We start from the raw sequence: 27914 nt of genomic DNA on the forward strand, positions 1-27914 counted from the left end.
CCACAGATCTCATGAGTTTATAGATCTACTTTACGGTATATCTCCAATCAAGAGAAGGAAAGAGGAGGGAACTGCCTTGATCATTACAGGTTGGTATGAGGGTGGGGACCTCTGGGAGTGGTGACCAGAGTAGGTCCAGTAAAAATCGAAGTCTGAGGGCTTCCCAGTGTCTACCGTTCATAGTCAGCCTTACCACCATCCTTTCCACTGTTCATTTGGTATAAGGAAATGTGTACAGAAGTACCTTGGGGGAAATTGTTGGGCACTGGGGAAGATGGAGAGGAGATAAAATAAAAGGGATGGAGAGAGAATTTGCTAATCGTCCTCTTCTTCCACCAAGGACATCATTTTTACACTTTCCTGTCCTTCTGTATCTATCTGTGCGATGCACAGAATTAGAAGAGAAATTTTAGTGCATTTCCTTCCTCCACTTCTAGGTCCACCTCCAGTGGCAACTGTAGTGGCCTTTGAGTGGCTGAAGACCAACACCCTCACAGGCCTACGTGCAGACCTACTACCCACTTTTCCCAGCCTGATTGAGCCCCTCTGTACCTTGTTCGTGTCTTCAGCAGGGGTGATTACATGGGTCGTGTTCAGGAAGTGGGCTGGGTGACCGCAGGACTGATGATCTGGGCTGGTGCTTGCTACTGCATTTACAGATTAACCAAGGGAAGAGCCCAGAGTGTGAGGAGACTTGCCAGAAATGGGTCCAGAGTCAAGATGGAGACTGTGGTTGGGATACAGAACCAGACCTTGGCGATGTGTGAAGCCATGGTTGGGACAGAGATTGAGACTAGACCCAAGCCCAAGACTGGAGCAGAAACTGGAGCAGGAGGTGGGGCTGGGGCTGAAGTAGAGACTAAGACCACTTCTACAGCCAGAATCAAAACCAACTCTCAAGCCAAGGCAATGGCTGAGGCAGAGACAGAGACCCAATCTGAGGCCAAAACAGTGGCTGGAACAGTGGTCATAACAGAGGCTGTGATCCTGACTGAGGCCAAAGCCAGTGAAGTGGCCATGAAAGAAGCAGTGACCCAAACTGACTCTGAGTCTGGGAGACTAGTCAAGAAAGAGGCAGTGACCCAGACCAAGGCTAAAGCTTGGGCACTTGGTGCTAGGGCAGAGACCAAGAAAGAAGCAATGACCCAGACCAAAGCAGAAACTCGTATATTGGCTGAAAAAGAGACAGAAATGAACAGAGTGATGGTGACACAGAATGAGGCCTTGGCAGTAATCAGGGAAGTGGCCAAGATGGGTGCCATAAACAAGATTGGAAATGTGGTTGAGACCAAGTTGAGAGCCCTGGAAGAGACTGTGAGTGTGGCCAAGACTCAGTCTGAGGCCAGGTCTGGTACCTCAGTTGAGGCTAAGGGAAATCATAACACCAAGTCCAAGGCAGAAGCTGGAGCAGACATGAAGTCCTGTGCACTGTCTCAGGCTGTGGCCAAGATCCAGGTTGACGACATGCTTGGTACTGGGGTTGAGGCCAAGGGGAATTGCAAAACCGCGTCTCAGGCTGGGTCTGTGGCAAATATGAGGGCTTCTGCTCAGCCTCAGATTGTAGCCAAGGCCCAGACTGAGGCCGTGCCTGGGGCAATGGTTGATGCTGGGGTTAATACCAATGCCATGTGTGAGGCAGGGGTGGGGGCAGGTACAAGTGCTTCTACACAATCTCAGACTGTGACCAAGAAACAGGCTGAGACAATGTCTGGTGCCAGGGTTGATGATAGGGGAAATAACAATGTCACATCTAGGGCAATGACTGGAGCTGACACGAGGGCTGCCGCTCAGCCTCAAGCTGTAGCCGGTGCTCAGACTGAGGCTACGCCTGATGCCAGGGGTAAGGGTAGAGGCAATTCCAATGCCGTATCTAAGGTGGGGGTTGGGACAGACACTGAGTCCTATACACAGCCTCAGCCTAAGGCCAATGTCCAGGCTGATGCCCTGCCTGATGACAGGATTAAGGCTCAGGGCAATGCCAACACCAAGCCTAAAGAAGAGGCTGGGACAGACACAAAGGCACCGTCTCAGACTTCCACTAAGAGCCAGGTTGAGGCTCTACCTAGTACCAGAGGTAAAGCTAGGGGCAAAGCCAAAGGCAAGTGTAAGGCAGGGGTCGGAGCAGACATGAAAACCTGTGCACAGCCTCAAGCTGGGGTCAAGGCCCAAGCTGATGTTTTCCCTGATTCCAGGATTGATGGCAGGGGTGATCCTGATACCATTTCTGGGGCAGGGGCTAAGGCAGAACTGAGGGCCTGTGCTCAGCCTCAGGAAATGGCCAGTTCCCAGGGCGAGGCCTTGCCTGGTGCCAAGAAGAAGGTCCAGGACAATCCCAATGCTGTGTCTAAGTCAGGGGCTGGGCCACATGCAAAGAGCTCTGCACAGCCCCAGGCTATGGCCAATACCCAGGGGGAAGCCTTGCCTGGTGTCAAGAATAAAGTCCGGGGCAATCCCAATGCTGTGTCTAAGGCAGGTACTGGGCCAGATACAAAGGGCTCTGCCCAGCCTGAAACAGATACAACAAGCCCTGCTCAGCCCCAGGCCGTGGCCAATTCTCGGGGTGAGGCCTTGTGTGGTACTAAGAATAAGGTCCGGGGCAATCCCAATGCTGTGTGTAAAGCAGGGACTGGACCAGATACAAAGAACTCTGCCCAGCCCCAAGCTGTGGCCAATTCCCAAGGTGAGACTTTGCCTGGTGTCAAGATTAAAGTCAGGGGCAATCCCAGTGCTGTGTCTAAGGCGGGGGCTGGGCCAGATACAAAGGGCTCTGCCCAGCCTCAAACAGATACAACAGGCTCTGCTCAGCCCCAGGCTGCGGTCAGTTCTCAGGGTGAAGACTCACCTGGTACTAAGAATAAGGTCTGGGGCAATCCCAATGCTGTGTCTAAAGCAGGGTCTGGGCCAGATACAACGTGTTCTGCCCAGCCTCAAACAGATACAACAAACACTGTCCAGCCCCAAGCAGTGGCCAATTCTCAGGGTGAGGTCTTGCCTGCTGCCAAGAATAAGGTCAGGGGTAATCCCAATGATGTGTCTAAGGCAGAGGCTGGAGCAGATACAGTGGGCTCTGTTCAGCCTCAAGCTGAGTCTAATTCCCAAGGTGAAGCCTTACCTGGTGCCAGAAATAAGGTCCGGGGCAATCTCAATGCTGTGTCTAAGGTAGGGTCTGGGCCAGATACAAAGGGCTCTGCCCAGCCCCAGGCTGCAGCCAGTTCCCAAGGTGAGACCTTATATGGTACTAAGAATAAGGTCCGGGGCAATCCCAATGCTGTGTCTAAGGTAGGGTCTAAGACAGATACGAAGGGCTCTGCTCAGCCCCAGGCTGCAGCCACTTCCCTGGGTGAGGCCTTGTGTGGTACTAAGAATAAGGTCCGGGGCAATCCCAGTGCTGTGTCTAAGGCAGGGGCTGGGCCAGATACAGCAGACTCTGCCCAGCCTCAGACAGATACAACAGGCTCTACTCAGCCCCAGGCTGTGGCCAGTTCCCAGGGTGACGCCTTGCTTGGTGCCAGGAGTAAGGTCAAAGGCAATCCCAATGCTGTGTCTAAAGCAGGGACTGGACCAGGTACAACAGGCTCTGCCCCACCCCAGGCTGTGGCCAATTTCCAGGGTGAGGGCTTGCTTGGTGCCAGGAGTAAGGTTAGGGGCAATCGTGTTGCTGAGTCTAAGGTAGAGGCTGGAGCAGGTACGATGGGCTCTGGCCAGCGTCAGTCTGTAGCCCATTCCCAGAGTAAGACCTCGTCTGGGGCAAAGGACAAGGCTATGCGTAAGTCTGAGGCAGAAGCCACAGGAGATGTCTCTGTAAAGCCCAAGGCTAAGGCCACGCCCACTTCTGAGAGTGAGGGTGGGGCAGGCACTCAGGCCTGCAAAAAGTCTCAGCCTAAGGTCCATGACTACCACTGGAATGGGATTGGTGTTGAGGACTGGATTGCTTCTGAGCGATGGATCAAATTTAGGTTTCAGGCTAGGGATGGATACTGGGAGAATAGCATGTCCTGGGCTGATGATGAGAATGAAGCCAATGTTGAATCCTGGAGTGCGACTAGGGGTGAGAATGAGGTTGGTATTCAGTCCTGGGCTGGAGCTGGGGACCAGGCCAGTGGAGGGCTCTGGGCTGGGAGTCACGCCAGTGAACAGTCCTGGGCTGCAGGCCAGGCCAGTGGGGGTTACTGGGTAGAGGCTGGGGACAAGGCTGTTGGAGGGTCCTGGACTGTGGCTGAGAACCAGGCCAGTGGGGCTTCTTGGGCTGGCACTGGGAACCAGGCTGTTGTGGTGCCCTGGACTGGAGCTCAGGCCAGTGAGAGTTCCTGGGCTGGGGGCCAGGCCAGTGGGGTATCCTGGACTGGGGGAGAGGCCATTGGAGTGTCCTGGACTGTGGTTGAGAACCAGGCCAATGGAGCATCCTGGGCTGGGGCTGAGGCACAGGCCAGTGGAAGGTCCCAGGATGGGGCTGGGATTCAGGCTAATGGAGGATCCTGGGCTCAGGCTACGGCTGGGAATGTGGTTAACATTGGGTACTGGGCTGTGGCTGTGGACCAGGCTACTGGAGGGTCCTGGATTCTGACTAGTGATCTGTCTGGCGGTGCGTCCTGGGTTGGGACTAGTGATTTGTCTGGTGGTGGATCCAAGCCTAGACTTGAGGATCAAACCAATGAAAATGTGTCCTGGGCTGGAGCTGGGCTGGGGCCTGAAAGCCAGTCTAGGGGAAGGGCCTGGGCTGACACTGCGGACCAAGCCAGTGGAGGGTCTGGGCTAGGGCTTGTGGATCAGTCCAGTGGTGGGTCCTGGGTTACGGCTGGAGAACAGCCCAATAGAGGGTCTAGGCCAGGGTTTGCAGACCAGTCCAGTGTTGGGTCCTGGGCTGGCACTGGGAAGCAGGCCAGTGAAGGATTCTTGGTGGGGGTCGTGGATCAGGCCAGTGGGGGTTCTTGGACTGGGACTGGTGACCAGTCTGGTGGTGGGTCCAAGCCTGGATTTAAGGATCAGGTCAGTGAAGAAGGGTCTTTGGCTGGGGCTGGAAGCCAGGCTGGTGGAGGGACTAGGTCGGGGCCTGAGGACCAGTCCAGTGGAGGGTCTTGGGCTGACTCTGGGGACCAAGCCAGTGGAGGTTTCTTGGTTGGGGCTGTGGACCAGGCCAATGAAGGGTCCTGGGTTGGACCTGGGCATCAGGCTGGTGGTGAGGCAAAGCCTAGATATGAGGATCAGGCCAAATCTGGAAGAGCGTCTTGGGCTGACAGTGGGGGCCAGGCGAGTGGAGGGTCTACACTGGGGCCCAGGGACCAGTCCGTTGGAGATTCCTGGGCTGGCATTGGGGACCAGGCCAGTGGAGGATCCAGGCCGGTGCTCAAGGATCAGTCCACTGGATGGTTCTATGCTTGCAGTGGGAGTCAGGCCAATACAGGAGGGTCCTGGGGTGGGGCTAGTGGCCAGGCCATTGGAGGGCCCATGAACCAGTCCAGTGGTGGGTCCTGGGCTGATACTGGGAGTCAGGTCAGTGGAGGGTCTTGGGCTGGGGCTGGGGATCAGGCTGGTAGCTGTTCCAAACCTGGATTTGAGGATCAGGCCAGTGGAGGAGCGTTCTGGTCTGGTGCTCAGGACCAGGCCATTGGAGGGTCTAGTCCAGGGCTTGCAGACCAGCCCAGTGGTGGGTCCTGGGTTGGCACTGGGAGTCAGGCCAGTGGAAGGTCCTGGATTGTGGCTGGGGATCAAGCTGGTAGCTGTTCCAAAGCTGGGTTTGAGGATCAGGCCAGTGGAGGAGGCTCCTGGGCTGGCACTGGGGATCAGGCTTGTGGAAAATCCTGGGCTGGGTCTAAGCCTGGGAATGAGGCCAGTAGAGGGTCTAGCCTGGGGCCTGAAGAGCAGGCAAGTGGAGGGTCCTGGGCTAGGCCTGGAGACCAGACCAGTAGAAGGTCTCAGGTGAGTGCTGGGTCAGAGGCCAGTGAAGGATCCTGGTTTGGGGCTGGGAGTGAGGCTAGTACAGGGTCTTGGTTCTGGAGAGGGGAAGAAGCTGGTATTGTGTCTAGTCCTGGAGATAAAAATGAGGCCAGTATTGAATCCAGCTCAGTGGTTAGGGAAGAGGCTGTCATTAGTTCTAGATTTGGGGCTGAGAACAAAAACAGTATTGGGTCCTGGATCAGATCTGATGAGGCTGCCTGTATGGATTCCTGTGTGGGGGCTGAGGCTGGGGCTGGGGTTGGGGCTGAGGTCAGGCAGGAGTCTTGGCTCTGGGATGGAGATGCAGCCACTACAGGGTCTAGGCTTGGGGTTGGGGAAGAGGCTGGCATGGGGTCCTGGACTTTGGCTGGGGATGTAGATGAGGATGAGCTAAGTAGGGCATCCAGCCCTGATATTGAGGAGATAAGTTTAAGGTCCTTGTTTTGGGCTGAGAGTGAGAACAATAATGCATTCAGATCTAAGCGTGAGAAGGATGTCAATTTTGAGCGTAGGGCTGGAGATAAGGCCAGCACCAAAGACAAGCTTGAAGCTGCTGGTGGAGTCGATGTAAAGTCTTGTTTCTGGGATGGTAATGAAAACAGAAGTGAGGATAAATCTGCACCTAAGACTAAAGCCAAAAAGTCAGCTGAATCAAGAGTCACATATCCATCCATGGTCCCTGGGGCAGGAATGGGGTCATGGGCCGGAGCCATGATCTGGACAGAAATGAAATTTCCATACCAAAATGAGTCCTGCTTCCCACCTGAAGATGAGCTCAGAAAGCAGATCAGGTCTGGGGAGAAAACTCAGCCTTGGGCCTGCCGCTGTAGACGTGAAACTAATATGGATCCACGAGAGCTTGAAAAACTCATTTGCATGATTGAGATGACTGAAGATCCTTCTATTCATGAAATAGCCAATAATGCTCTGTATAACAGTCGTGATTACCCATTTTCCCATGAAGTCATTCGTAATGCAGGTAGAATCTCAATTATTGAAGGCTTGCTCAATAATCCCTACCCCAGTGTTAGGCAGAAGGCTTTAAATGCACTGAATAACATCTCCGTGGCTGCTGAAAATCATAGGAAGGTTAAAACATACTTAAACCAAGTATGTGAAGACACCATCACCTATCCCTTGAATTCAAATGTGCAGCTGGCTGGATTGAGATTGATAAAGCACCTGACTATTATTAGTGAATATCAGCATATGGTTACAAATTACATTTCAGAATTTCTTCGTTTGTTAACTGTGGGAAGTGGAGAAACTAAAGACCATATTTTGGGAATGCTTTTAAATTTCTCTAAAAATCCATCTATGACAAAAGACTTGCTCATTGCCAATGCACCGGCGTCACTGATTAATATCTTTAGCAAGAAAGAGACAAAGGAAAATATTCTTAATGCTCTTTCACTATTTGAAAATATAAATTACCATTTTAAAAGAAGAGCAAAAGTATTTACCCAGGACAAGTTCAGTAAAAATTCCCTTTATTTCATATTCCAACGACCTAAAGCATGTGCCAAGAAACTTCGAGTCTTAGCAGCAGAATACAATGACCCTGAGGTGAAAGAAAGAGTTGAGCTATTATTAAGTAAACTCTGATTAGTTGTAATTTTCCAAACAAATTTGAGTAATATTTTGGTTTTGCAGCCTGGAAGTAATGCACATTGTAAATTGCATTATAATTTCTAAAGTGATGTTGCTTATGATGGTCGTTAGCTGGACCATTTTATGAACACCAAATGAATTCAATCTTGTACTGAAAATACATGTGTTGATTTTTACCTTGTCTGGATTGAGATATTTTTGGTATGCTTCATGAGCAGAAACTGAACTGATTCTTCATAAGTAAGGTAATCTTTGGTCCTTTGTGTGGACTTATGTTTATATATTTGAGACTTTATTTTTATGTCATCAATAAAGTTGTGTGTTTTAAGCAGAAAAAAAGACACGTCTTTGTCCTTGAATCTGTGATCTATTTGGAAAGGCAAGATGTATGGAAACAAAAAGATACTAACAAAACCGGAGAACCTCTGATCATAGCCAGCTGTTTCCTATTAGTGCTTAAAGGCAGAATAAACTTCTGCATGCAACAGTGTTCAGGGAAAGTTTTGCAGAGGAGGGGGCACTTAAGTAAGCTGGGCATGAAAGACAGGATAAAAACAGGGCAGAAGGGCATTGGAGGAAGGAGGAGTGATGGGAAGAAAGGCATGGAGGTGGGAATTTTGCTCCACAGAGGAGGCTGGCCTGCCTGGAGTACAAAGTGTGGGGAGGGGAGTGATGGGAAATACACTCCAGCAGTTGGGTGAGTCCCATTCATGGAGGATCCCTGATTTCTAAACTGAGGTGTCTGTATATTCTACCCACCTCTGGGAGACACGAAAGCCTTTTGTGACCAGAGGAGTGACAAGATGAAAGGAACATTATGTGGCTGACTTGTGTGCAGAATGGGTCAGAGTTGGGGTGGGGACAGGAGTGGCCACTGGAGATTGGAACACCACTTAGGAAGTTACCACCATAGTTCAGGCATAGTTGCTAAAGGCGTGAAATTTCACTGGTGGCAATGGGAGTGGCAAGGGGAGGAAGTAAATGAGAGACGCTTTGAATGAAGAAGTGCTGGAACCTATCCTGGGGACATACAGAGAGGGACAATTTTATTGTAGGGTCCTGAGGGCATTTGATAGGACAACATCCTCTTTCTTGTCCAACTCTGGTGTCTATGGGAGTGAATATGTTAGTGATTATTTTGGAATTATGAAAAAATATAATAGAAGAAAGAATAATTTTTAGAGCTTCTATCAGACTTCTTTTACAAGATTGGTTGGGGCAGGGTCTTTATGGAACCATCGAGAGGGCTGTTGGCATCCATACTGGAGAAGATCCACCTCTCTTCCAACCCAGAGTATGGTGAGGGTGTGGGTGGAGGGACACCCTCAAACTGTGCTGGTGGGAGCATACTTGGTACAAGATCCATTTGGATACATGTTTTAGAAGCTTTCAAGATGTGCACGCTCTTTGACCCAGAAATTCCTCTTGTAGAAATTTATCATTAGGAGATAATCAAATAATTGGCTTGTACAAGGCTGTGCATCTGCACCTTTTTGAAGAGTGAAAAATTGTGAATGACCCAAGTGTCTTGAAATAGGCACTTGGCTAAGAAATTAAGGCATGTCTACACATTGAGACATTATGAAGCTCTTGAAACTGTTGATGGGCAACTATACTTATTTACATGGGAAAAACTCAGCATATAATCTTAAATGGGGAAAATAGGCTGCAAAAGCACATGCTCTACTTTTTATGAAGAAAGAACATATATTTAAATTATGTCTATGTATAAACTTTGGTGTGTATAATCTTGAGAATGTGGATAGTTCCCTGTGAGTGTAAGATTAATGGGTAATTTTACCTGTTTTTTACTCATCTGTATTTTCTGATATTTATATAATAAACCAGGACTTTTTGCATAATTTACTAAAAGGAAACGGATGAATTCAGGCTAAGCAGGCCTGTTAATAGCATTTCAGGGCACTAGAGCAAAAGTATAAATGGAGGTTCACATATTTATGTCTGAATATTTGGAAGGTATAAATAAAATTTTAAAATAAATATTACTTAAATAAAGCCAGAAATATAAGTATAAATGTTTGAAATTTTAAATTTCATTAATCGTTTTGAAAGTAAAGCTGTTCTCAATTCTACCATTTGATGGTCACCAACTTTCCAGTGGAAAAAATGATGTCATACTTGTGGTGAATTCTGCAATCTGCTGCCCTAATCCTCCTTCAGGAATAAAGAGTTTATTATTTCAGTTGCTAGGAGTGCTGCCAGCAGACAGCCCTCAGCTGTCAGCCCTCTTCAGGAATTGCCTCAGCTAGAAAGCCACCTCCCCCAAGGTCATACCTCCTTTCTGGGGTACTTCACATTCAATGACTGATCTACATGGCCTTCTTGCCCCAAATGGGACAGCTTAACTTCTCCCTCTGTCCAATCCTGCTTCCTTCTTTTCCTTTCCACAGGTTTTAATCCTAAGAGCATTCCCTAATAAAAGCCCTTCATGCTGAACCCTGTCTCTGAGTCTGCCCTCCAGGAAGCCAACCTACAAAAGTTGGTACAAGAAGAGGTTCAGAAAAGCATACACTGTGATGAAATTTAGGAGATGGATCATCTGCTGCCCAGCTGGCAATGAGGACCCCATCATTTGTGGTAGGTGGAGTAGATAGACACGTGGAACAGGTAGCAGAGGAGTTAGAGCTTTCACTGGAGGTGAACTAGAATGGCATTCATGGAAGGGAATGCATTAACTGGTGCCATGTGGTAGACATTTGAGAAATATGTGAGGTATATTAAATATAAGGAAGTCCAGAAAATTGGGTGGCTATTGCTCAGCTTGATGGACCTCTAGGAAAAGATAATGAAAAGCTGAATTAAATTAGTCAACAATTTAAGCTATGTGTGAAAGCCAGAGGGTTTCATTCACAGCATATAAAGAGGCCCTCATCTTTTTCAGGTAGAGAGTAGAGAAATCTGAGGACCAAGCCCAGGACTTATTGAAACAAGCTTCAAAGAAAGTTAAAATCTAAACCAAGATAAGTCTGCTATGCCAAGACCAGGGCCCTGGTTAGGAAGGAATGTGACCCTGACACATGGAATGGGGACATCTGGATTGATGTCCCTAAATGTCTTATATCCTCAGATTTCCCTGAGCTCCTTGAGCGTTCAGAAGTGTCCCACTCCTTCCTATTAAGGGTTAGTGCTTCACCTTGCTTGAACATGCAGAGCCCTTTCCCTTGTAAGATAATGTGTGTTTCACACAGAATCTGCCCCCACCTCCCATCCTGGCCACTGGGCCTATGTCTAGGGTTAAGTTACATAACTTCGTTGGTGTTGTGCTGGGCCTAATAAGGAAGGAAAGGGAATATCTCAAGAAGGAGCTGCAGGACCTAGCCAGCATGTTCTAGCAGGTGCTGAGGGAGTAAGCATGGGACTGAATTCTGAGGGCCTTGATCAGGGGAGCTAGAATATAAAATTGAGTAAGGGAGAATTAATTGATTAGAGAGTCCTCTACCAAGATACAGGATTTAACATCCTGGAAAAGATCCCAGGAGATCAATGTGAACTCACTATTAGAATGGCTCCTCAAAGAATGGCAAAAAACCAATGGCCCACATTGAGGTATAAAGGCCAGGGTTGCCATTGCAGATGGTGGGAGAAGGGATTAAAGGCTCAGGGAAGTGGGAATAGAATAAATATATTATAAAGCCAGAAAGCCCTCCAGAGGACTATGTTCTGGAGGAGGACCCAAAGGACACACCATTTGCTAAAGCTATAAGGAATGCACTGGTTAAAGGGTTACCAGCATCACTGAGAAGTTCAGTGGTGGCTTGCCTCTGCAGAGCAGGGCTCAGAGTAGGGGAGGGTATTATAAGATGAAGATCACTGATAGAAATGGTGATGCCACTGAAACAATCGAGACAGGATAACTGTATTCAATTGTCAGAAGTCAGGTAGATGCAAATACCATAATGCACCACAGGGTCAGAGTCATAGGCCGGGAGGCCTGATCTGCAGAGAGCTTTGGAGAGGGTTAATAGAACACAGTGCTCCTCCTGGTAGATAGATGGTTAAGAGGTAGTTAATAGAATGTGGGTGGTCGATATAACACATTGCCCTAGGGAAAACAGGCGTCCAACAATTTGTATTCAATCTGTACAATCAAACAAAAAAATCAAAGACACTCAGAAGTCTGAGGGAAGGTGCCTCAATAAGAAGTCACACTCTCCTGCTCAGCTTTCGCCTTAAGTCAGTTTTTGATCCAGAGAGCACTGTTTGAAGGAGTGGGGTCCCCAGGACTGATTCCTCCAGTCCTTGCATTTACGAAGGTAACTGTGTGCTGGAGAAAGAGGAATACCCAAACATTTTGAGGGCTGATGGACCCTGGTTGTGAGTTGCTACTGATACCCAGAGACCTAACGTGTCATCATGCCTCACGCTTGTTAGAATAGGGGCAGATGGAAGCCAGAAGTTATATAGGCTCCTAGTCTATGTTGGGTTTATAGTGGCTCCACTGGGTCCACAGACTCACTCAATGGTTATTTTTCTGGTTTTTGAATATATAATTGGAATAGACATTATGATATTTGGTACAAGCCCCATATTGGTTCCTTGGCATGTGGAGTCAGAGCTATTTGTAGATGAGGCCAAGTGGAAGCTTTGAAATTGCTGTCCTCTTCCTTGGCAAAGATAGTAAATGAAAACATATAGATAACATCTTGGAGAGGATGGCTGAAGTTAGTGCCACCTAAAGACCTAAAGATTGCTGGGATGTGGTCCCCATCATATCTCCATTTAATGCATCAGTTTGGGCCCCTGAAAAATGTGGACAGAGTCTGGTAGATGACAGTAGACTACTGTAAACTCAACCAACTAGTGGCACAAGGGCAGTTGCCATGTCAGATACGATATCTTTGCTAGAACAGGATGACATGGCCTTAGGTACCTAGTACAGTAATCAGCTACTGATTTGGAAAATATTTTTTTCCTATCCCTATCAGAATGGAACATCATAAAAGTTCACATTCACATAGAATGACAACAGTATACATTTATAGTTTTTCCTCAAGACTCTACTCACTCTCCTGTCCTCTGTCATGGTATAGTCTGAAGAGATCTGGACCATCTGAATATGATACTAGTCCACTGTGTTGATGACATCATGCTAGTTGGACCAAATGGCTAAGAAGTGGGTAGCACGTTGGAGGCCTTGGTAAGACATGTGTACTCCTGAGGATGGGAGATAAACCCTACAAAGATCCAGGGGCTGGCTACATTAAGTACAGTTTTTAGGGGTTGAATGGTCTGGGGCATGCCAGGAGATTCCCTCTAAAAGTACAGTACAAATTACTGCATTTTCCACCTTCCTCATGAAGAAGGAAGCTCAGTGTCTTGTAGGCTTTATTGGGTTCTGGAAGCAGCACATTTAACATCTGGAATTACTGTTTTGACCCACATACTGGGTAACATGAAAAGCTGCCAACTTTGAGTGGGGCCTAGAACAAAAGAAGGCCTTATAGCAGGTCCAGGCTGTGGTTTCAAGCAGTCCTGCCACTTGGACCATGCAGTCAATAGACTCTAAGGTATTAGAGATATCTGTGTTGGTGGAAGATGCCATGTGGAGTTTTTGGTAAGCCCCAATGGGAAGGTCACAACTTAGACCAGAACTTAGATTCTGGAACAAAGTCGTGCCACATGCAGTGGAGAATTATATATATTTTAAAAACAGCTCCTGATATGCTACTGTGTCCTGGTAGAGATGGAATACATGGTCATAGGACATCAAATGACCATGCAAGTGACCATACAACCAGAACTGCCCATTATGAACTGAGTTCTGTCAGATCCTCCAAGGTATAAGGGAGGGCAGGCCCAGCAACAAGATGGAAGTTTTACACACAGGATCAAGCACAAGCAGGACTGGAGGGTATAAGCACCTGCACAATCAGCTAGAGCAGATCCTCCATGATATCCACCACTGTTGCGATAGCACCTTTCACACTCCTTACACCTGTGGCCTCATGGGAGATCTTTTTTGACAAGCTGACTGAGAAGGAAAAACCCCAGCCTTATTTATAGATTGGTGGGCTTGGTATGTGGGTATCAACCAGGACAGCAACTCCAGCCTGAGAAACCCATGATGATCAGGAATGAGGGTCTGGATCATACCACCAGGCAAACCACCAAGACCCTAAGAGTGATTGGGATCTGTAATTGATAGTGGAAGAGAGGGATGGTCATTTTCAGCTTTGAGACCAGCTGCAGTGTTGGGGGCTATAGTTTAAGTTTCCCCTAGGAAGAGAGGCCTACCAGACCCCTGGAAGAGCTGATCCTGGAACTTACATAAAGCGGATCGGGGAGGCACAAGGGGTGGACTGTGGTGGATACTGCAATGCCCTGCCCAGAGTTCCCTTTAGCAATAAAGGCCTTATTACTTCAGTTGTTAAGAATGTTGCCATCAGAGAGCCCTTGGCTGCCAGCCCCATTCAGGCATCTCCTCATCTGAGAATTGTCTTGTTCAAGATCACACCCTATTCTCAGAGTGTCCCACATCCAATGGCTCACTGATGCTGTGTATAAAGGCCTGGTCCTCTTGCCCCTACTTGAGATAGCTTTGAAGTTTCATCCTAACTTCAGAATTCCCTACAGTGTATGCTGAGGCATTCTACTGATAGTGCACTGACATTTGATTTTTTCCTCTTTTCATTCCTGCTTATTTTCTCCCTTTTCTTCCATAAATATTTATCCCAGGAGCTCTCCCCAATAAACCTCCTATACTAATCTTTGTCTCATAATCTGTTTCCTGGGGATCCAATCTGTGACAACGATTCATGTGTGTTTCTCTCTCTCCATACATCCCCAAATCAAGAGTCATATCTGTTGTTTAATGTTGTGAAATATTCTTTAGCCTCTATATGCAACTGTTGCAAATATTGCATTCATTTTTTATTACTTTGGAACCACAAACCAGAAAATAAATACAGACAAGAAAATGGACACTACTGGGAAATTAAAGTTTGTTAAGCAAAAATCTATGGCATTCATGTATCTGAGAAGAAGGCTCTGACAAGGTAGCTTGTTTTTTTCTCTTCCCTAAGTGGTTCACTGCTAGAATCTTCCCTGTAGTCTGAAATAATGTCTATTTCTTATGTCAGCAGTGGCACAAGCCACAAATCTTCATGGCATTTGGACACAGTTGCCTTTTGTTTAAAGGAGACAGGGAAACAGATGTGGAGAAGCATTTTCCTGGAGCCTGAACAGTGTTAGTCAAAGTACAGATGTTTAGGCCTATAAGTTGCATTGTACCAACAATGAGCACCAGATCCCATGTAACACAGGCACCCATGTGTTCTTTAATAAGTGTGTGTGTGTGTGTGTGTGTGTGTGTTTGTGTGTGATATGCAGGACCCTTCAAAGCATGGGGTTTAGGGTGGCCCTCGTCCCCAGTTCTAGGGGCAGCAATGAGGCTAAGATAGCAGTGGATAACATTCCTAGATGTTTTGGAAAATTAAGTGGTCTTATAGCCAGTTCTGGGTCTGACTGTGGCCCTGGGTCCCCAGATTCTTACTCTAGTGTTGTTGTTACAGCATACTCAGGGATCAGGGGTTGGTTTAAGGTTTTGGGTACAGTGGCCTTGCTGGGTCATGCACATATGAAGTATAATTTAACATCACTTTTTGAAGATGAAAATTCCGTCCTTCTTCTAGGGGAAAAAGGCCTATTTCTGGGAAACACATGAACTAATTGGCCCTGAAGGCAGTGTGGTGTAGGAGAAAGAGTACAGTCTGGAGTACGGAATGAAGGAGGAAGGGTATTAACATTTCTTTTCTCTTTCTATTTTTCAAACATGAAGGAGTAGAATTGGGAGAGGAAGGGAATGAATCTTGTTTGAATTCTTTGAATTTGAGGTCCTTTTGGGACTTTCAAGTGGAGATGCTCAGTGTTCATTTGAAAAATATGGATATAGAGCACAGAAGAAAGGTCTGACTAAAGATATGTATTGTAGATGATAACTGAAGCCAGGGAGTGAGTCAGGTAGCCCCAGCAAGGGGTACAGACTGAAAAACTGAGAGCAGAATGCTGAGGAAGCTCTATATGTGTGAGACTTGGGCAAGCAGGAATGCAGAACTGAGACCAAGCGTACAGCCTCCCATCTATATTGCAATGCATACCTCTATACATTCTTTTCTCCGTTTTAAGAAAATTGTGGTGAAATACAGAAAACGTTTACCATCTTCACCATTTTTAAGTGTACAGTTCATTGACATTTAGTACATTCACATTGTTGCATAACCATCACCACCATCCATCTCTAAAACTCTTTCCATCTTCCCAAACTGAAATTCTATAACCGTTAAACAATAACTCCCCATTAAGGTGGATGGACCTAGAGTCTGTCATATGGAATGAAGTAAGTCAGAAGGAGAAGAACAAATACCGTATGCTAACACATATATATGGAATCTAAAAAACAAAAACAAAAAACAAAAAAACAAATGGTTCTGAAGAACCTAGGGGCAGGACAGGAATAAAGACGCAGACGTAGAGAATGGACTTGAGGACACAGGGAGGGGGAAGGGTAAGGTGGGACGGAGTGAGAGAGTAGCACTGACATATATACACTACCAAATGTAAAATAGATAGCTACTGGGAAGCAGCTGCATCGCAAGGGGAGATCAGCTCGGTGCTTTGTGACCACCTAGGGGGTGGGATAGGGAGGGTGGGAGGGAGACGCAAGAGGGAGGGGATGTGGGGATATATGTATACATATAGTTGATTCACTTTGTTATACAGAAGAAACTAACACAACATTGTAAAGCAATTATACTCCAATAAAGATGTTAAAAAAAAAACCTCCCCATTATCCCATCCCCATGGCAACCACCATTCTACTGTCTGTCTATGAATTTGACTACTTGAGGTACCTCATTTAAGTGGAGTCGTTCAGTATTTGTCCTTTTATGACTGGCTTCTTTCTTTCTTTCTTCTTCTTTTTTTTTTTTTTGGCTGCGCCAGGCAGCATGTGGGATCTTAGTTCCCTAACCAGGGATCAAACCCATGCCCCTTGTAGTGGAAGCGCAGAGTCTTAACCACTCGCCTGCCAGGAATGTCCCTATGACTGGCTTATTTCATTGAGGATAATGTCCCTGTGTTAATCTGCTTGGGCTGCTGAAACAAAATACCACAGACTGGGTGGCTTGAAAAACAGAAATTTATTTTCTCACAGTTCTGGAGCCTGGGAAGTCCAAGATTAGGTGCTGGTAAACCTAGTTTCCGTGAGAGCTTTCCTCTTGGCTTGTAGACAGCCGCCTTCTCACTATGACCTCACATGGCCTTTTCTTGGTGCATGTGTGTGGAGAGAGAGCGAGTGAGCTTTCTGATATCTCTTCTTATAAGGACACTAATCCTATAGGATCAGGGATCCACCCTTATGGACTCATTTAACCTTAATTACTTCCTTAGAGGACCTATCTCCAAATACAGCCATACTGGGGGTAAGGCCTTCAACGTATGAATTTGCGGGGGACACACATTCAGCCCATAACAGTCCTTAAGTTTTCTGTACACGTTTGGAGTCCTGGTTTTTTAAAATGTAATTTTTATAGTTATAGAGTACCATAAGGCTTATAACAGCAACAATAAAAATCTACCAGAACTTTGCTTCATCCTTCCCCATCCCACATTTCTCCTCCTCAGAGAGAATCACTTTCAAATCTTTTAACTATTTCTTCTGGTATCACTCCATATTTCTAAATAATCTGTTTATACTTTTATTTCTTGACTTTTAATTTTTACATATCAGCTATGATTTTCTGCAATGAAAAGATTCAGTTATCTTTTTTTTTAAATCCCTTGCAGCTCTGACAATCTTATTCCTTTTTTTAAAATTAATTAATCAATTAATTTATGGCTGAGTTGGGTCTTCGTTGCTGCACGTGGGCTTTCTCTAGTTGCGGCGCTCGGGCTCTAGGCACACGGGTTTCAGTAGTTGCAGCACGCGGGTACAATAGTTGTGGCACACGGGCTTAGTTGCTCTGCGGCATGTGGGATCTTCCCGGATCAGGGCTCGAACCTGTGTCCCCTGCATTGGCAAGCGGATTCTTAACCACTGCACCACCAGGGAAGCCCAGTTATATTTTTTAACGTATAAATTCTGCTGGAAAAATAAATGAAGACAAATAACTAGAGAAACTGGGTTCTTGGGTAGAAAAATATTCTTTTTTTCCCCAGCTTTACTGAGATATAATTGACATATAATATTGCGTAAGTTTAAGGTGTACAGTGTGCTGATTTGATACATGTATATATAGCAAAATGATTATCACAATAAGGTTAGTTAACACATCTACCATAATTACCATTTTTTTGTAATTGTTATGGTGAGAACATTTAAGATCTACTCTCTTAGCAACTTTCAAGTATACACTACAGTACTGTTAACTATAGTCACCATGCTCTTCATTAGATCCCCAGAACTATTCATCTTATAACTGGAAGTTTGTACCCTTTGAACAACAGTTTCCCATTTCCCCTTCCCTGCAGCCCTTGGCAACCACCATCCTACTCTATGTTTTCATGGCTTTTTTAGATTCCACATATAGTTCCATCCATGTTGTTGCAAATGGCAGAATTCCCTTCTTTTCTATGGCTGAATAATATTCCACTATACATATAAAAAGTAAACTTAAGAATTAACAAAAAATTTGCAAGATATACTCATTCATTCAACAACTATTTATTGATAACCTACAGGGTAGCATATGTACATGATGCTTGTCTTTAATCCATTCGTTCATTGATGGACACATTGGTTGTTCACATGTCTTGGCTTTTGTGATCAATGCTGCAATGAACATTGGGGTTCAGATATCTCTTCAAGAGTGATTTCATTTTCTTTGGATATGTACACAGAGTGAGATTGCTGGATCATACAGTAGTTCTATTTTTATTTTTTTGTGGAAACTCCATACTGTTTTCTGTAGTGGCTGCGCCAATTTACATTCCCACCAACAGCGTTTCCTTTTCTCCACATCTGCACCAGCACTTGTTATCTCTTATCTTTTTGATAATAACCATTCTAACTGGTGTGAAGTGGTAACATATTCTTATAAAAATGCCAATTATCCCTCAGTTAACCTTAGAATTAACTTCATCCAAATTGAAATTAAAAACAGGATTTTAAAGGGAATTTAACAAAATAATTCATTTTATCTGTAAATAAACATATGTGAGTGGACAGGCAAATTATGAAAAAGAAGAATAATTAGAGAGGCCTTACCCTTCCAGATATTAAAACATATTATAAAGATACTATAATTAAAACAGTTAGGGACATAAAAAGAAAAAAATAACAGATTAAAGGAACATAGAGAATCAAAATATAGATCCAAATATATGTGGATATTTAGCTCATGATAAAGGTGGCATTTAAAATCAGGAGCTAGAGAGGTATTATTTGATAATGGGTATTAGGAAAATTTGCTAACTATTTGGAAAATATTAATTCCATATGTTTAATAAAGCTGGAAAAATGTATTCATAGTAACACTGAGATGTCATTTGCTTTTTTCACTGTGTTGACATTTATACAAATGGAGCAAAAGCAAGGGTGGATAAAATTTCTGGCTTACTGATAATAGAAGCAACGCAACAAAAAAAAATTCTATATGGATCAAAATTTAAATATTAAAAAACACACATAAAATTAGAAAAACATACAGGCCATCCTAAGCAGGACACAAACCCCCAAAAATGTAAAGAAAGAATTGATACAGTTTGTATCATAAAGATTTTTAAAATTCTATATAGCAGAAGTCCAAAGAAAATTATAAACTGGGAAAAGATTTATAATACTTATGACAATCGAAGAGCTCATTTCCTTAATTTACACAAAGTTCTCATGTATTAATAAGAAAAAGATGAAAAACCTAGTGGAAAAACTGGGAAAGGCAGTTCATAGAAAGAGGAATACAAATGGTTAAACCTATGGGAAGATGCTTAATCTCACTTATAATTTAAAAAATCAAAAAATTTTGGAGCACAACATGGAAAATATATATCACCTTTAAGAGGTGAGAGTTGGCAGCATGGATAAAATTTAACATGAACTTCCACTTCGACCCAGTGATTTCACTTCTAGGAATTTATCCTAAGGAAATAATGCCACAATTGTCAAATATATATGTAAACAAAGGTCTCCACTGTAACATTTTGGTAATAGACAAAGTTTGGGAAGAGGCTAAATATCAACCAGTAATAGATTGGTTGAATTTTGATAAATCCACACTAGAGAATATGATTGTAGCTGATAAAATGATGTACATGTTATATTAGGTGAAAAAGTAGTTTGCAGAATAGTTTGCATAGTACGATCCCAAGTTATTTTTAAAAGATATGCATGTACACACATTCACAAATATCTACATAATTTTTTTGTTGATATATAGGAAACAACAAAAAAACCTGAAAGAGTCCATTGAAAAGTTAGCAGCGGTTTTCACAGGATTTATCCTAGGATTGAGGTAGATGGTTTATCATGGTGGTTATAAGAAAGGTGGAGAATTTGAGACATTTTTATTTTCTTCTTCTCTTTTCCTAGTTAACACCTGCTTCCCTTAATCTCAGTTCAAAGTTTCACTCCTCTCCCCATCAAGGAAGCCTTCCCTGATCCCCAGACTCTGCCACTTCTTTTACTGTATTAGCAGTTTTCCTTTCCTTCAAAGTATTTTTCTCACTTTGTATGTATATGTGATTATTTCATTAAGGTCTTGTTTTCACTATGAGAGCAGAATTAGTGTCTGTTTTTGCTCATCAACATATTCACAATAAGCACAGCACTTGTGGCAATGCTCCCTCTTTCTCTCCACCTCCCAATATTTTGATGTAGACAGTTACATTTTCTCAGTCTTACATAAAGGGTTATGAGAGTGCAGGTTTTAAACATCTCCCCCCATCACAGAAACACAGATGAAGAAAAGCACAGCAGAAACAAATAGCTAACATTACACTAAATGGTGAAATATTAGGGGCATTCTCATTTACTTCAAGAACAAGATAAGGAGGCTCTCAAATCACCATTATTATTCAACATAGTTCTGGAGGTTCTGGTTGATGAAGTACATCCAGAAAATGAAAGAATAAGAGATAATAATGATTGGAAAAGACAAAATTTAAAAAAATCATCATTTTCAAATGATTATGTATGCATACCTAGGAAAACCAGTTATCAACTGAAAAACTACAGGCATACCTCAGAGATATTGTGGGTTCAATTCCAGACTACCACAATAAAGCCAGTATAGCAATAAAGTGAGTCACACATCTTTCTGGCTTCCCAGTGCATATGAAAGTTTTGTTTACACTATACAGTGGTCTATTAAGTGCGCAAAACATTATGCCTTTAAAAATGTGTATATGTTAATTTAAAAATATGTTACTGCTAAAAAATGCTAACCATCATTTGAGCCTTCAACGAGTTGTAATGTTTTTGCAATAGTAACATCAAAGATCACTGATCACAGATCACTGTAACAAATATAATAATAATGAAAAGGTTTGAAATATTGCGAGAATTACCAAACTTGACATAGAGACATGAAGTGAGCACATGCTGTTGGAAAAATGGCACTGACAGACTTGCTTGACACAAGGTTGCCACAAACCTTCAATTAGTAAAAAACTCAATGTCTGTGAATCACAATAAAGCAAAGCGCAATAAAATGAGTTATGCCTCTATTAGAAATATTAAGAAAGGTCACTAAAAGTAAATATGTCAGAATTATTTCCTTCGGCAATAACCTGGTAGAAAATATAATCATAAAAGGAATGTCATCCCCCAAAGCAACAAAACCATAAAACACCTAGGAATAAACTTAACAAATAATGAGTATGACCTATCTGAAGAAACATAAAATTTATTGAAGATCATAAAAGTTGACATGGATAGAAAGACACAATTTTTAAAGATACCAGTTCTCAAATTAAAGTGCAGATTCTTTGCACTTTATGTCACTCAGTGTGAGCCTTTTTGTTCTGTATATAGTTGTTCTGTACATTGTTGTTCAACACATATGCATACATAGACTCTTTGTATTTGCATGAAGAAAGGTGGAAATTGTTATAAGTGGTTGGTGGTGGAACAGGCATTGCAGGGAACTTTCACATTCTACTTTATACATTTCTGTGTTGTTTGCACATTTTTTAAAAAATAAAGAGTGTGTATAATGTGTGTGAGAGAGAGACAGAGATTGATTTCTACTAAGGGGATGTATAGTTTTTTTTTTAATTCTTAGTTGCCTGTGAGAATCTGATGAGAGCTATGACCCCTCTTCCCACTAAGATGGACATATGCGTGCACATGACTTTGATACAATTTTAGGTAGAACACAGAGGTGGCCAGTTGAGAATACCTACTCTAGGTTAATCAGTATGGTCAGTGGGGAGAGTCCTTCAGGCCCTGGCATACATTTGGCTGAGGGAGCACCAAGGTGGGTGTGGGCTGTGGGCAGTGACCCTGCAGCAAGGCTGGGTTCTCCCTGGGTGCCCTGAGGTAAGGAGGCCAGGGGTGGGAGGCCAGCAGGCTTCCCCTCTCAGGCCAGGGGGTAGCAGCAGACGGCATCAGGATCAAGGTTAACTGGGCCACCATTAATCAGGGCAGAGCAGGACAGGCAGGCCTGGGTGCTTCCCCCAGCAATTGCTTCTCTAGGCCTCATGGAAACCTGCAGCTGCAGGAGTAGGTGGGAACAGCAGTCCCTTCTCTGCATCCCTGAGTTACCTCTGTGGGAATTTGAGGGAGGGAGGGAGGAAAGAAGTCAAAGGTGTTTACTCAGTTTTGTCACCTGAGTAAAGGTGGCATTTACCACTTTGGTCACCTGTCCATGTATATTTTTAGAGTGTGCAAAAAGAGTCAGGTTCTATAATGCAGGGGATGAGAAGCTCTGGAATATAGGAGAGATGGGAGGGCATCACCTTCCACCCTTCCTTCTTGACAAGGCTGGGAAGATCAGATGATTTCTGCATCCCTCACACCCTCAGCTTCCTCAGCTATAGTAGCCTAAAAGCTAATCTGGGGCAGGTGTTCAGAACAGTTATCAAATCACAAGAGGTTCACACAGCAGTCAGCCAAGACTTTGGGACATTGAATGCATGTCTTTCTTTAATCAAGCAATATAAGACTTTATTGTTTTTGTTTTGTCAAATTGTAAGTTGATCCAAAATTAGAAAAAGTAATAGATCATTTATGTAAAATGGCAAAGATTAGACAACTAGTCATGTTTGTGGACTAATTCATAGACCGTGTGAAAAATAACAGTTTTCCATTTTAAAACAGGTTACTACGTTTTGAAAGCTTCTTCTTGACTGTAACCAGTGGAAACATTTTCCTTGTGTTATAAATAAATATAGTAAAATTAGCGAGGCCTTTTGGGTTTTCCCCTCCGACTTAAATTCTTCTCCAGTCAAACGAAGATAGCATCATTTTATTTTCTCAATATAAGAGTAATGCATTACTGATTTTTAAAAAATGAACAGAAAAGTTTAAGAAAGTAAGACATTCCCACTACCCATATCCTTTTCTGAGATCTTGAATCCCATTTCGTATAGGGGTGCAGGGGAAACGCTGAGCAGTGAGGCTGCGTTGTGGGGGGGGTGGGGGGTGAAGGGAGAGGTGGGTGGACAGGGAGTAGAGGAGAGAAAAATTATTCCTCAAAGAGGAAGACAAGACCAATGGACATGGGAGCAGATACAGTGTCTCTCTGCTAACCAAAGAAAGGCAAATGCCAACCACAAGATAAGCTACTTCTGGTTTCTGGGATTGGCAGTGGAAAATGAGTGGCAGGACCTGCTGTGAAGGGAAAGGAAAGGGGTGGGCCGGCTCCTGCCGCACTGCTGGTGGGAGTGGTAATTGGGGTTCTGAGCTCACGAGTGACGTGGCTCTCACGTGAGCGGGAGCCGACGTGTGCAGACGTCCTTCTAATCCCGGTCTTTCGTTTGGTCCGGTTGCCATCTCCCTATTACCTCGAGGGCTGGCGGGCCTGTGGCCAGGAGAGGAGGAGGAGGAGGTAACCGCCCTGATCCCAGCCAGTCTATGTGCGGATGGGTGCTTGCCCGAGGGATTCCCGCGGTGCGGGTAGCGGAGGGTGGAGACTAAAGAAGGACGAGGCTCGCTTTCTCCACACCCTTGCACTATCCCCGGCCCTTTCGAGAACAAGAATGGTGGACCTTGGGGGCCAGATTCCAGGGGAGACCCCAGACCAGGAGGGGGGAAACCTGAAAACCTTTGGCATCCAGGGCCTTGAATCGGGAAGGGCCGATGTTAAGATTCTTGTCCTGTGTGTCGGTCCATCTAGCAAGCCAGTATCTTGGGGCTGGGCGTCTGTCTTGTCATTCCCCGTGTCTTTCAGTAGGGCGCTGTACCACTCGGAGCAAAGGAATAAAGAATCTGCCCCGAACCCCTGCAGGTCAGTGTAAAGGTGGGATTGCCCCGCGGCCCCCAGAAGGGCGGGGATGGCTGGGGTCCTCCTCCTAACTCGGGCGCATTACTGACTCCCCAGTTACCTCCCTGCTCTTTTATATAGGAAATAGGAGATGACAGCGCGTACAGGAAACATAGTTGTCGTTGGGGCTGAGACTGCGTCGGGCAGGGGAATCAAAGAGATCTTTGGGTTTTCTTTTGCTCCTCCGGTTTTTCTCACTCCTTCGCCCCGCCTCCCCTCTTTCCAGTTGTTCGAAAGGGGTGTGGTTTTTCCTGGGAAAATGGCCGACCGCTGGGGCTGGGGCTGGGGGCTGGGGGAGGGGGTGGATGGACGCCCTTGCTGGAAGAGGGGCTGCTGTTAGCGGAGTCCTGAGAAGTGGGGGTAGGGTGAGAGACCAAAAGGTGAAATCCGTTTGACAACCAGGACCTTGGATTCGGAAAGGCTGGTATTGGGACTGTCTGAAGTGCTGTTCTGTCTGCCTAGCAATCTGTCTCTGCCCTGTCGCCTGTCTGTGCCTTTGGATCTTGCGGCTGAAGGCCAATCCAACTCTAGCAGCAGGAAGAAGAGGAAAATTGTCCAGAAACAAGTATGTCAGAGTGAGAGTGGTGGCACTATTTAGGGATCCCTGGGCTGGAGAATGGTGAAGACTGCAAACTCCAGTGGGCCCGTGGACCTCCCCCACATACCCCTCCTCCTCTCCTCTCTGGACCATTCCGGAGCTTGCAAAAGAAAGTGCCCTGCACGGAAAGAAGTGGCTGGGAGGACGAAGGTGTCACGAGAGTCCTGGGGTGGGGGTGGGGAGGACCTTTCTCCAAATTACTCTTTGGTCCCAGAGTTGTCAGTCTTTAGGTTAGGTGGAGGCGGAAACCGAGATGAGGGAGGAAGGAAATTGCTCCGGAGCAGTGGATATAATGGGTGGGGGTAGGAGTATCCTGGTACCTCTGAGTTGGTGGGGGTGGCGGAGGCAAGGGCGGAGTTCGAGACTTCTGTGCATTTTACGCCTGTCTGGCTTCTAGACACTCTCCCTCCACCACCATCCATTTTGTTACAGGGAAGGAGTTGTGGCAGTCACCTTCGAAGGCAGTGACTTTCGGGGGTGGGGGCTGGGTGGAGGATTGGAGGAGATCGAAGGAACGGGGCGGGGGGGGCGGGTCATAATGAACTTCAAAGCCGCAGCTCAGTGAGGAGAGGAGGGGAACCGAACGTGGGAAATATTGGGCTCCGCGGGACTAGGGCCAGTGATTCCGCAGAGGAACGTGTGTGTCCCGTCCCGGGTGAGGTTCATCTGTCTGTCCCATGAGCTCTCAGCACCACTCCCCCCACCGCTTTGTATGCAGGTTTGCAGGACTCAGTGTACTTCCAGGCAAGAAATAGAAGGAAGAAACTGCCTGGACCCCTGCGGGTGTATGTGGGGCTGCCACTGCCCCCAGGACATCTGGAGGGGCAGGGGAGGTAGGGAACTGATTAGCTGTCTTAAATTTAACATACTGGGGTGGGGTGGTTGAACATGAGGTTGGAAAATCTGGAGGTGGGGAAAATTTTCAAAATTACCTTCCTGATTAAAAAAAGGAATCAGTGATCTACCCTTGAGTCCCTGCCATGTCCCCATTTGTTTTGTCTGTTTGTAGGTCTGTAGTTCAGTCTGTCTGCATGCGAAGGCACAGAAGGAGGAGACTGAAGCCTCAAATCTTCCTTTCATTCTTAGGTCCCCCAGTATCTGTAGCTGCAGCAGAGCCTGCTGGCTGTAGCTGAAGACTCCACAACCCCCTCCCCCTGCCCCCTGACTTGGGAGCGCTCTTCTGGCCAGAGCAAACCCTCCAGACACTCGCGGCAGCATGGGCCGAACTCGGGAAGCTGGCTGCTTGGCTGCTGGTGTAGTGATCGGCGCTGGCGCCTGCTACTGCGTATACAGACTGACCTGGGGAAGAGATGAGAGCGAGAAAATCTGGGACGACCACGATGACGATGATGAGGAGGAATCTAGCGATATTGCAGAGACTGGGAAAGGAGCTAAGGCTAATGCTGGGGCAGGGGCTGGAGCCAGACTTCAGGGTGACTCAAAGGCCAAGGCTGAGGTGTCCGTGGAACTCAAGAGTGGACCTGATGTAAAGACAGAGGCCCACTTGAAGGCCCAGAGCGGAGGTGGCCTAGAGGCCAAGGCCAAGGCCCTTTTCAGCACCCTGAAGGAACAGGCAAGTGCAAAGGCGGGCAAAGGGGCCAGGTTGGGTACCATCTCCGGGACCAGGACCCTTACACCTGGTTTACCCTGCCCAGGAGTCAGGGGTGGAGGCTGCCACCCTGTGAGGAATGGAGCTAGGGCTGGGGGCAGGACTAGTGGCAAGTCCAAGGGAAGGACCAGAGGTAAGAGCACCAGGACTCCAGCCACATCATGGCCTGTTCGAAGGGGCAAGTTCAACTTTCCCTATAAAATTGATGATATTCTGGGTGCTACTGACCTTCAAAAGGTCCTTAACATCCTAGAAAGAACTAATGATCCTTTTATTCAGGAAGTAGCCTTGGTCACTCTGGGTAACAATGCAGCATACTCATTTAACCAAAATGCCATTCGTGAATTGGGTGGTCTCCCAATTATTGCAAAACTGATAAAAACGAAAGATCCCATTATTAGGGAAAAGGCATACAATGCCCTTAATAATTTGAGTGTGAATGCGGAAAATCAGGGCAAGATTAAGACATATATCAGTCAAGTGTGTGATGACACCATGATCTGTCGTTTGGACTCAGCTGTGCAGATGGCTGGTCTAAGACTGTTAACCAACATGACTGTGACAAATCACTACCAACATTTGCTTTCCTATTCTTTTCCAGACTTTTTTGCTTTGTTATTCCTGGGAAATTACTTCACCAAGATTCAGATTATGAAACTAATCATAAACTTTACTGAAAATCCAGCCATGACAAGAGAGCTGGTCAGTTGTAAAGTACCATCAGAATTGATTTCCCTCTTTAATAAAGAATGGGACAGAGAGATTCTTCTTAATATCCTTACCCTATTTGAGAATATAAATGACAACATAAAAAATGAAGGGCTTGCCTCATCCAGGAAAGAATTCAGCAGAAGTTCACTTTTTTTCTTATTCAAAGAATCTGGAGTGTGTGTTAAGAAAATCAAAGCATTAGCAAATCACAGTGATCTGGTCGTGAAAGTAAAAGTCCTAAAAGTGTTGACCAAACTTTAACTGGGGGTCTGTCCCAAACAATACTGAGGTAATTTTTTTAGTTTGCACTTGGGAACAATGCATTTTGTAAATTCTTTGCTTTTCACTGTGCTTATATGGCAAAGAGATCCTTTCAGCTGCTATTTTGGAATAATGAATATCACATATCAACAGTGATGCTGGTTGTGATGGTTGGTTTTAGGCTAGACCATTTTAAGGATGTCAGATGAATACTAGAGCTTGTACAAAGAAAGCATTTATTGATTCCATCTTGCTACCTAGATTGAGATATTTTTACTCTTTCCTCTACTTAAACTGACAGCGAACTAATCACGAATAAGCTATACTTTTGTATTGGTTTACATTTGTTAATCTTGTGTTTCATCAATAAAGTTGTGTGTTTTAACCAGCAAAAAAAATTTATCATGTTCTTGAGTTTATGATATATTTGGAGAGGCAAGATGTATGGAAACAAAAAGATACTAACAAAACTGAGAACCTCTAATCACGGCCATCTGTTTCCTATTTCTGCAGGCAACAGTGCTCTCCGCCGGATGCTTAAGTAGAACTGGGCATGAAGGATGGGATAAAAACAGGGCAGAAGGGCATTGGAGGAAGGAGGAGTGATGGGAAGAAAGGCATGGAGGTGGGAATTTTGCTCCACAGAAGAAGAAGGCTGTGCCTCTCCTCTGTGAACAAAGTGTGGGGAGGGGAGTGATGGAAAATACAGTCCAGCAGTTGGGTGAGTTCCGTTCATGGAGGATCCCTGATT

At 45.3% G+C, this 27914-nt stretch overlaps 2 protein-coding genes across 14 annotated transcripts; both read left to right on the forward strand.

The window, feature by feature from the left end:
* ARMCX4 (armadillo repeat containing X-linked 4) lies at positions 1-7875 on the forward strand. The gene is made up of 2 exons (XM_036840190.1): positions 1-89; positions 438-7875. Exon 2 carries the CDS (start codon positions 583-585, stop codon positions 7537-7539), a length of 6957 nt encoding a protein of 2318 aa, XP_036696085.1. The 5' UTR covers positions 1-89; positions 438-582; the 3' UTR covers positions 7540-7875.
* ARMCX1 (armadillo repeat containing X-linked 1) lies at positions 26-27561 on the forward strand. 13 transcript variants are annotated; one of them, XM_036840197.1, is made up of 5 exons: positions 23427-23549; positions 23895-23948; positions 24387-24549; positions 25301-25415; positions 25669-27561. In XM_036840197.1, the coding sequence occupies exon 5, from the start codon at positions 25799-25801 to the stop codon at positions 27161-27163; it is 1365 nt and encodes a 454-aa protein (XP_036696092.1). In that variant the 5' UTR covers positions 23427-23549; positions 23895-23948; positions 24387-24549; positions 25301-25415; positions 25669-25798; the 3' UTR covers positions 27164-27561. The 13 variants fall into 13 exon arrangements, with proteins under 13 accessions (XP_036696100.1, XP_036696092.1, XP_036696089.1 ...); XM_036840194.1 differs by having other exon boundaries at positions 23442-23549; positions 23892-23948; positions 24066-24549; XM_036840196.1 differs by having other exon boundaries at positions 23442-23549; positions 23892-23948.
* Positions 27562-27914: the final 353 nt, after the last annotated feature.

The sequence above is a fragment of the Balaenoptera musculus genome, chromosome X (genome assembly GCF_009873245.2).
Source record: "Balaenoptera musculus isolate JJ_BM4_2016_0621 chromosome X, mBalMus1.pri.v3, whole genome shotgun sequence".
NCBI lineage: Eukaryota > Metazoa > Chordata > Mammalia > Artiodactyla > Balaenopteridae > Balaenoptera > Balaenoptera musculus.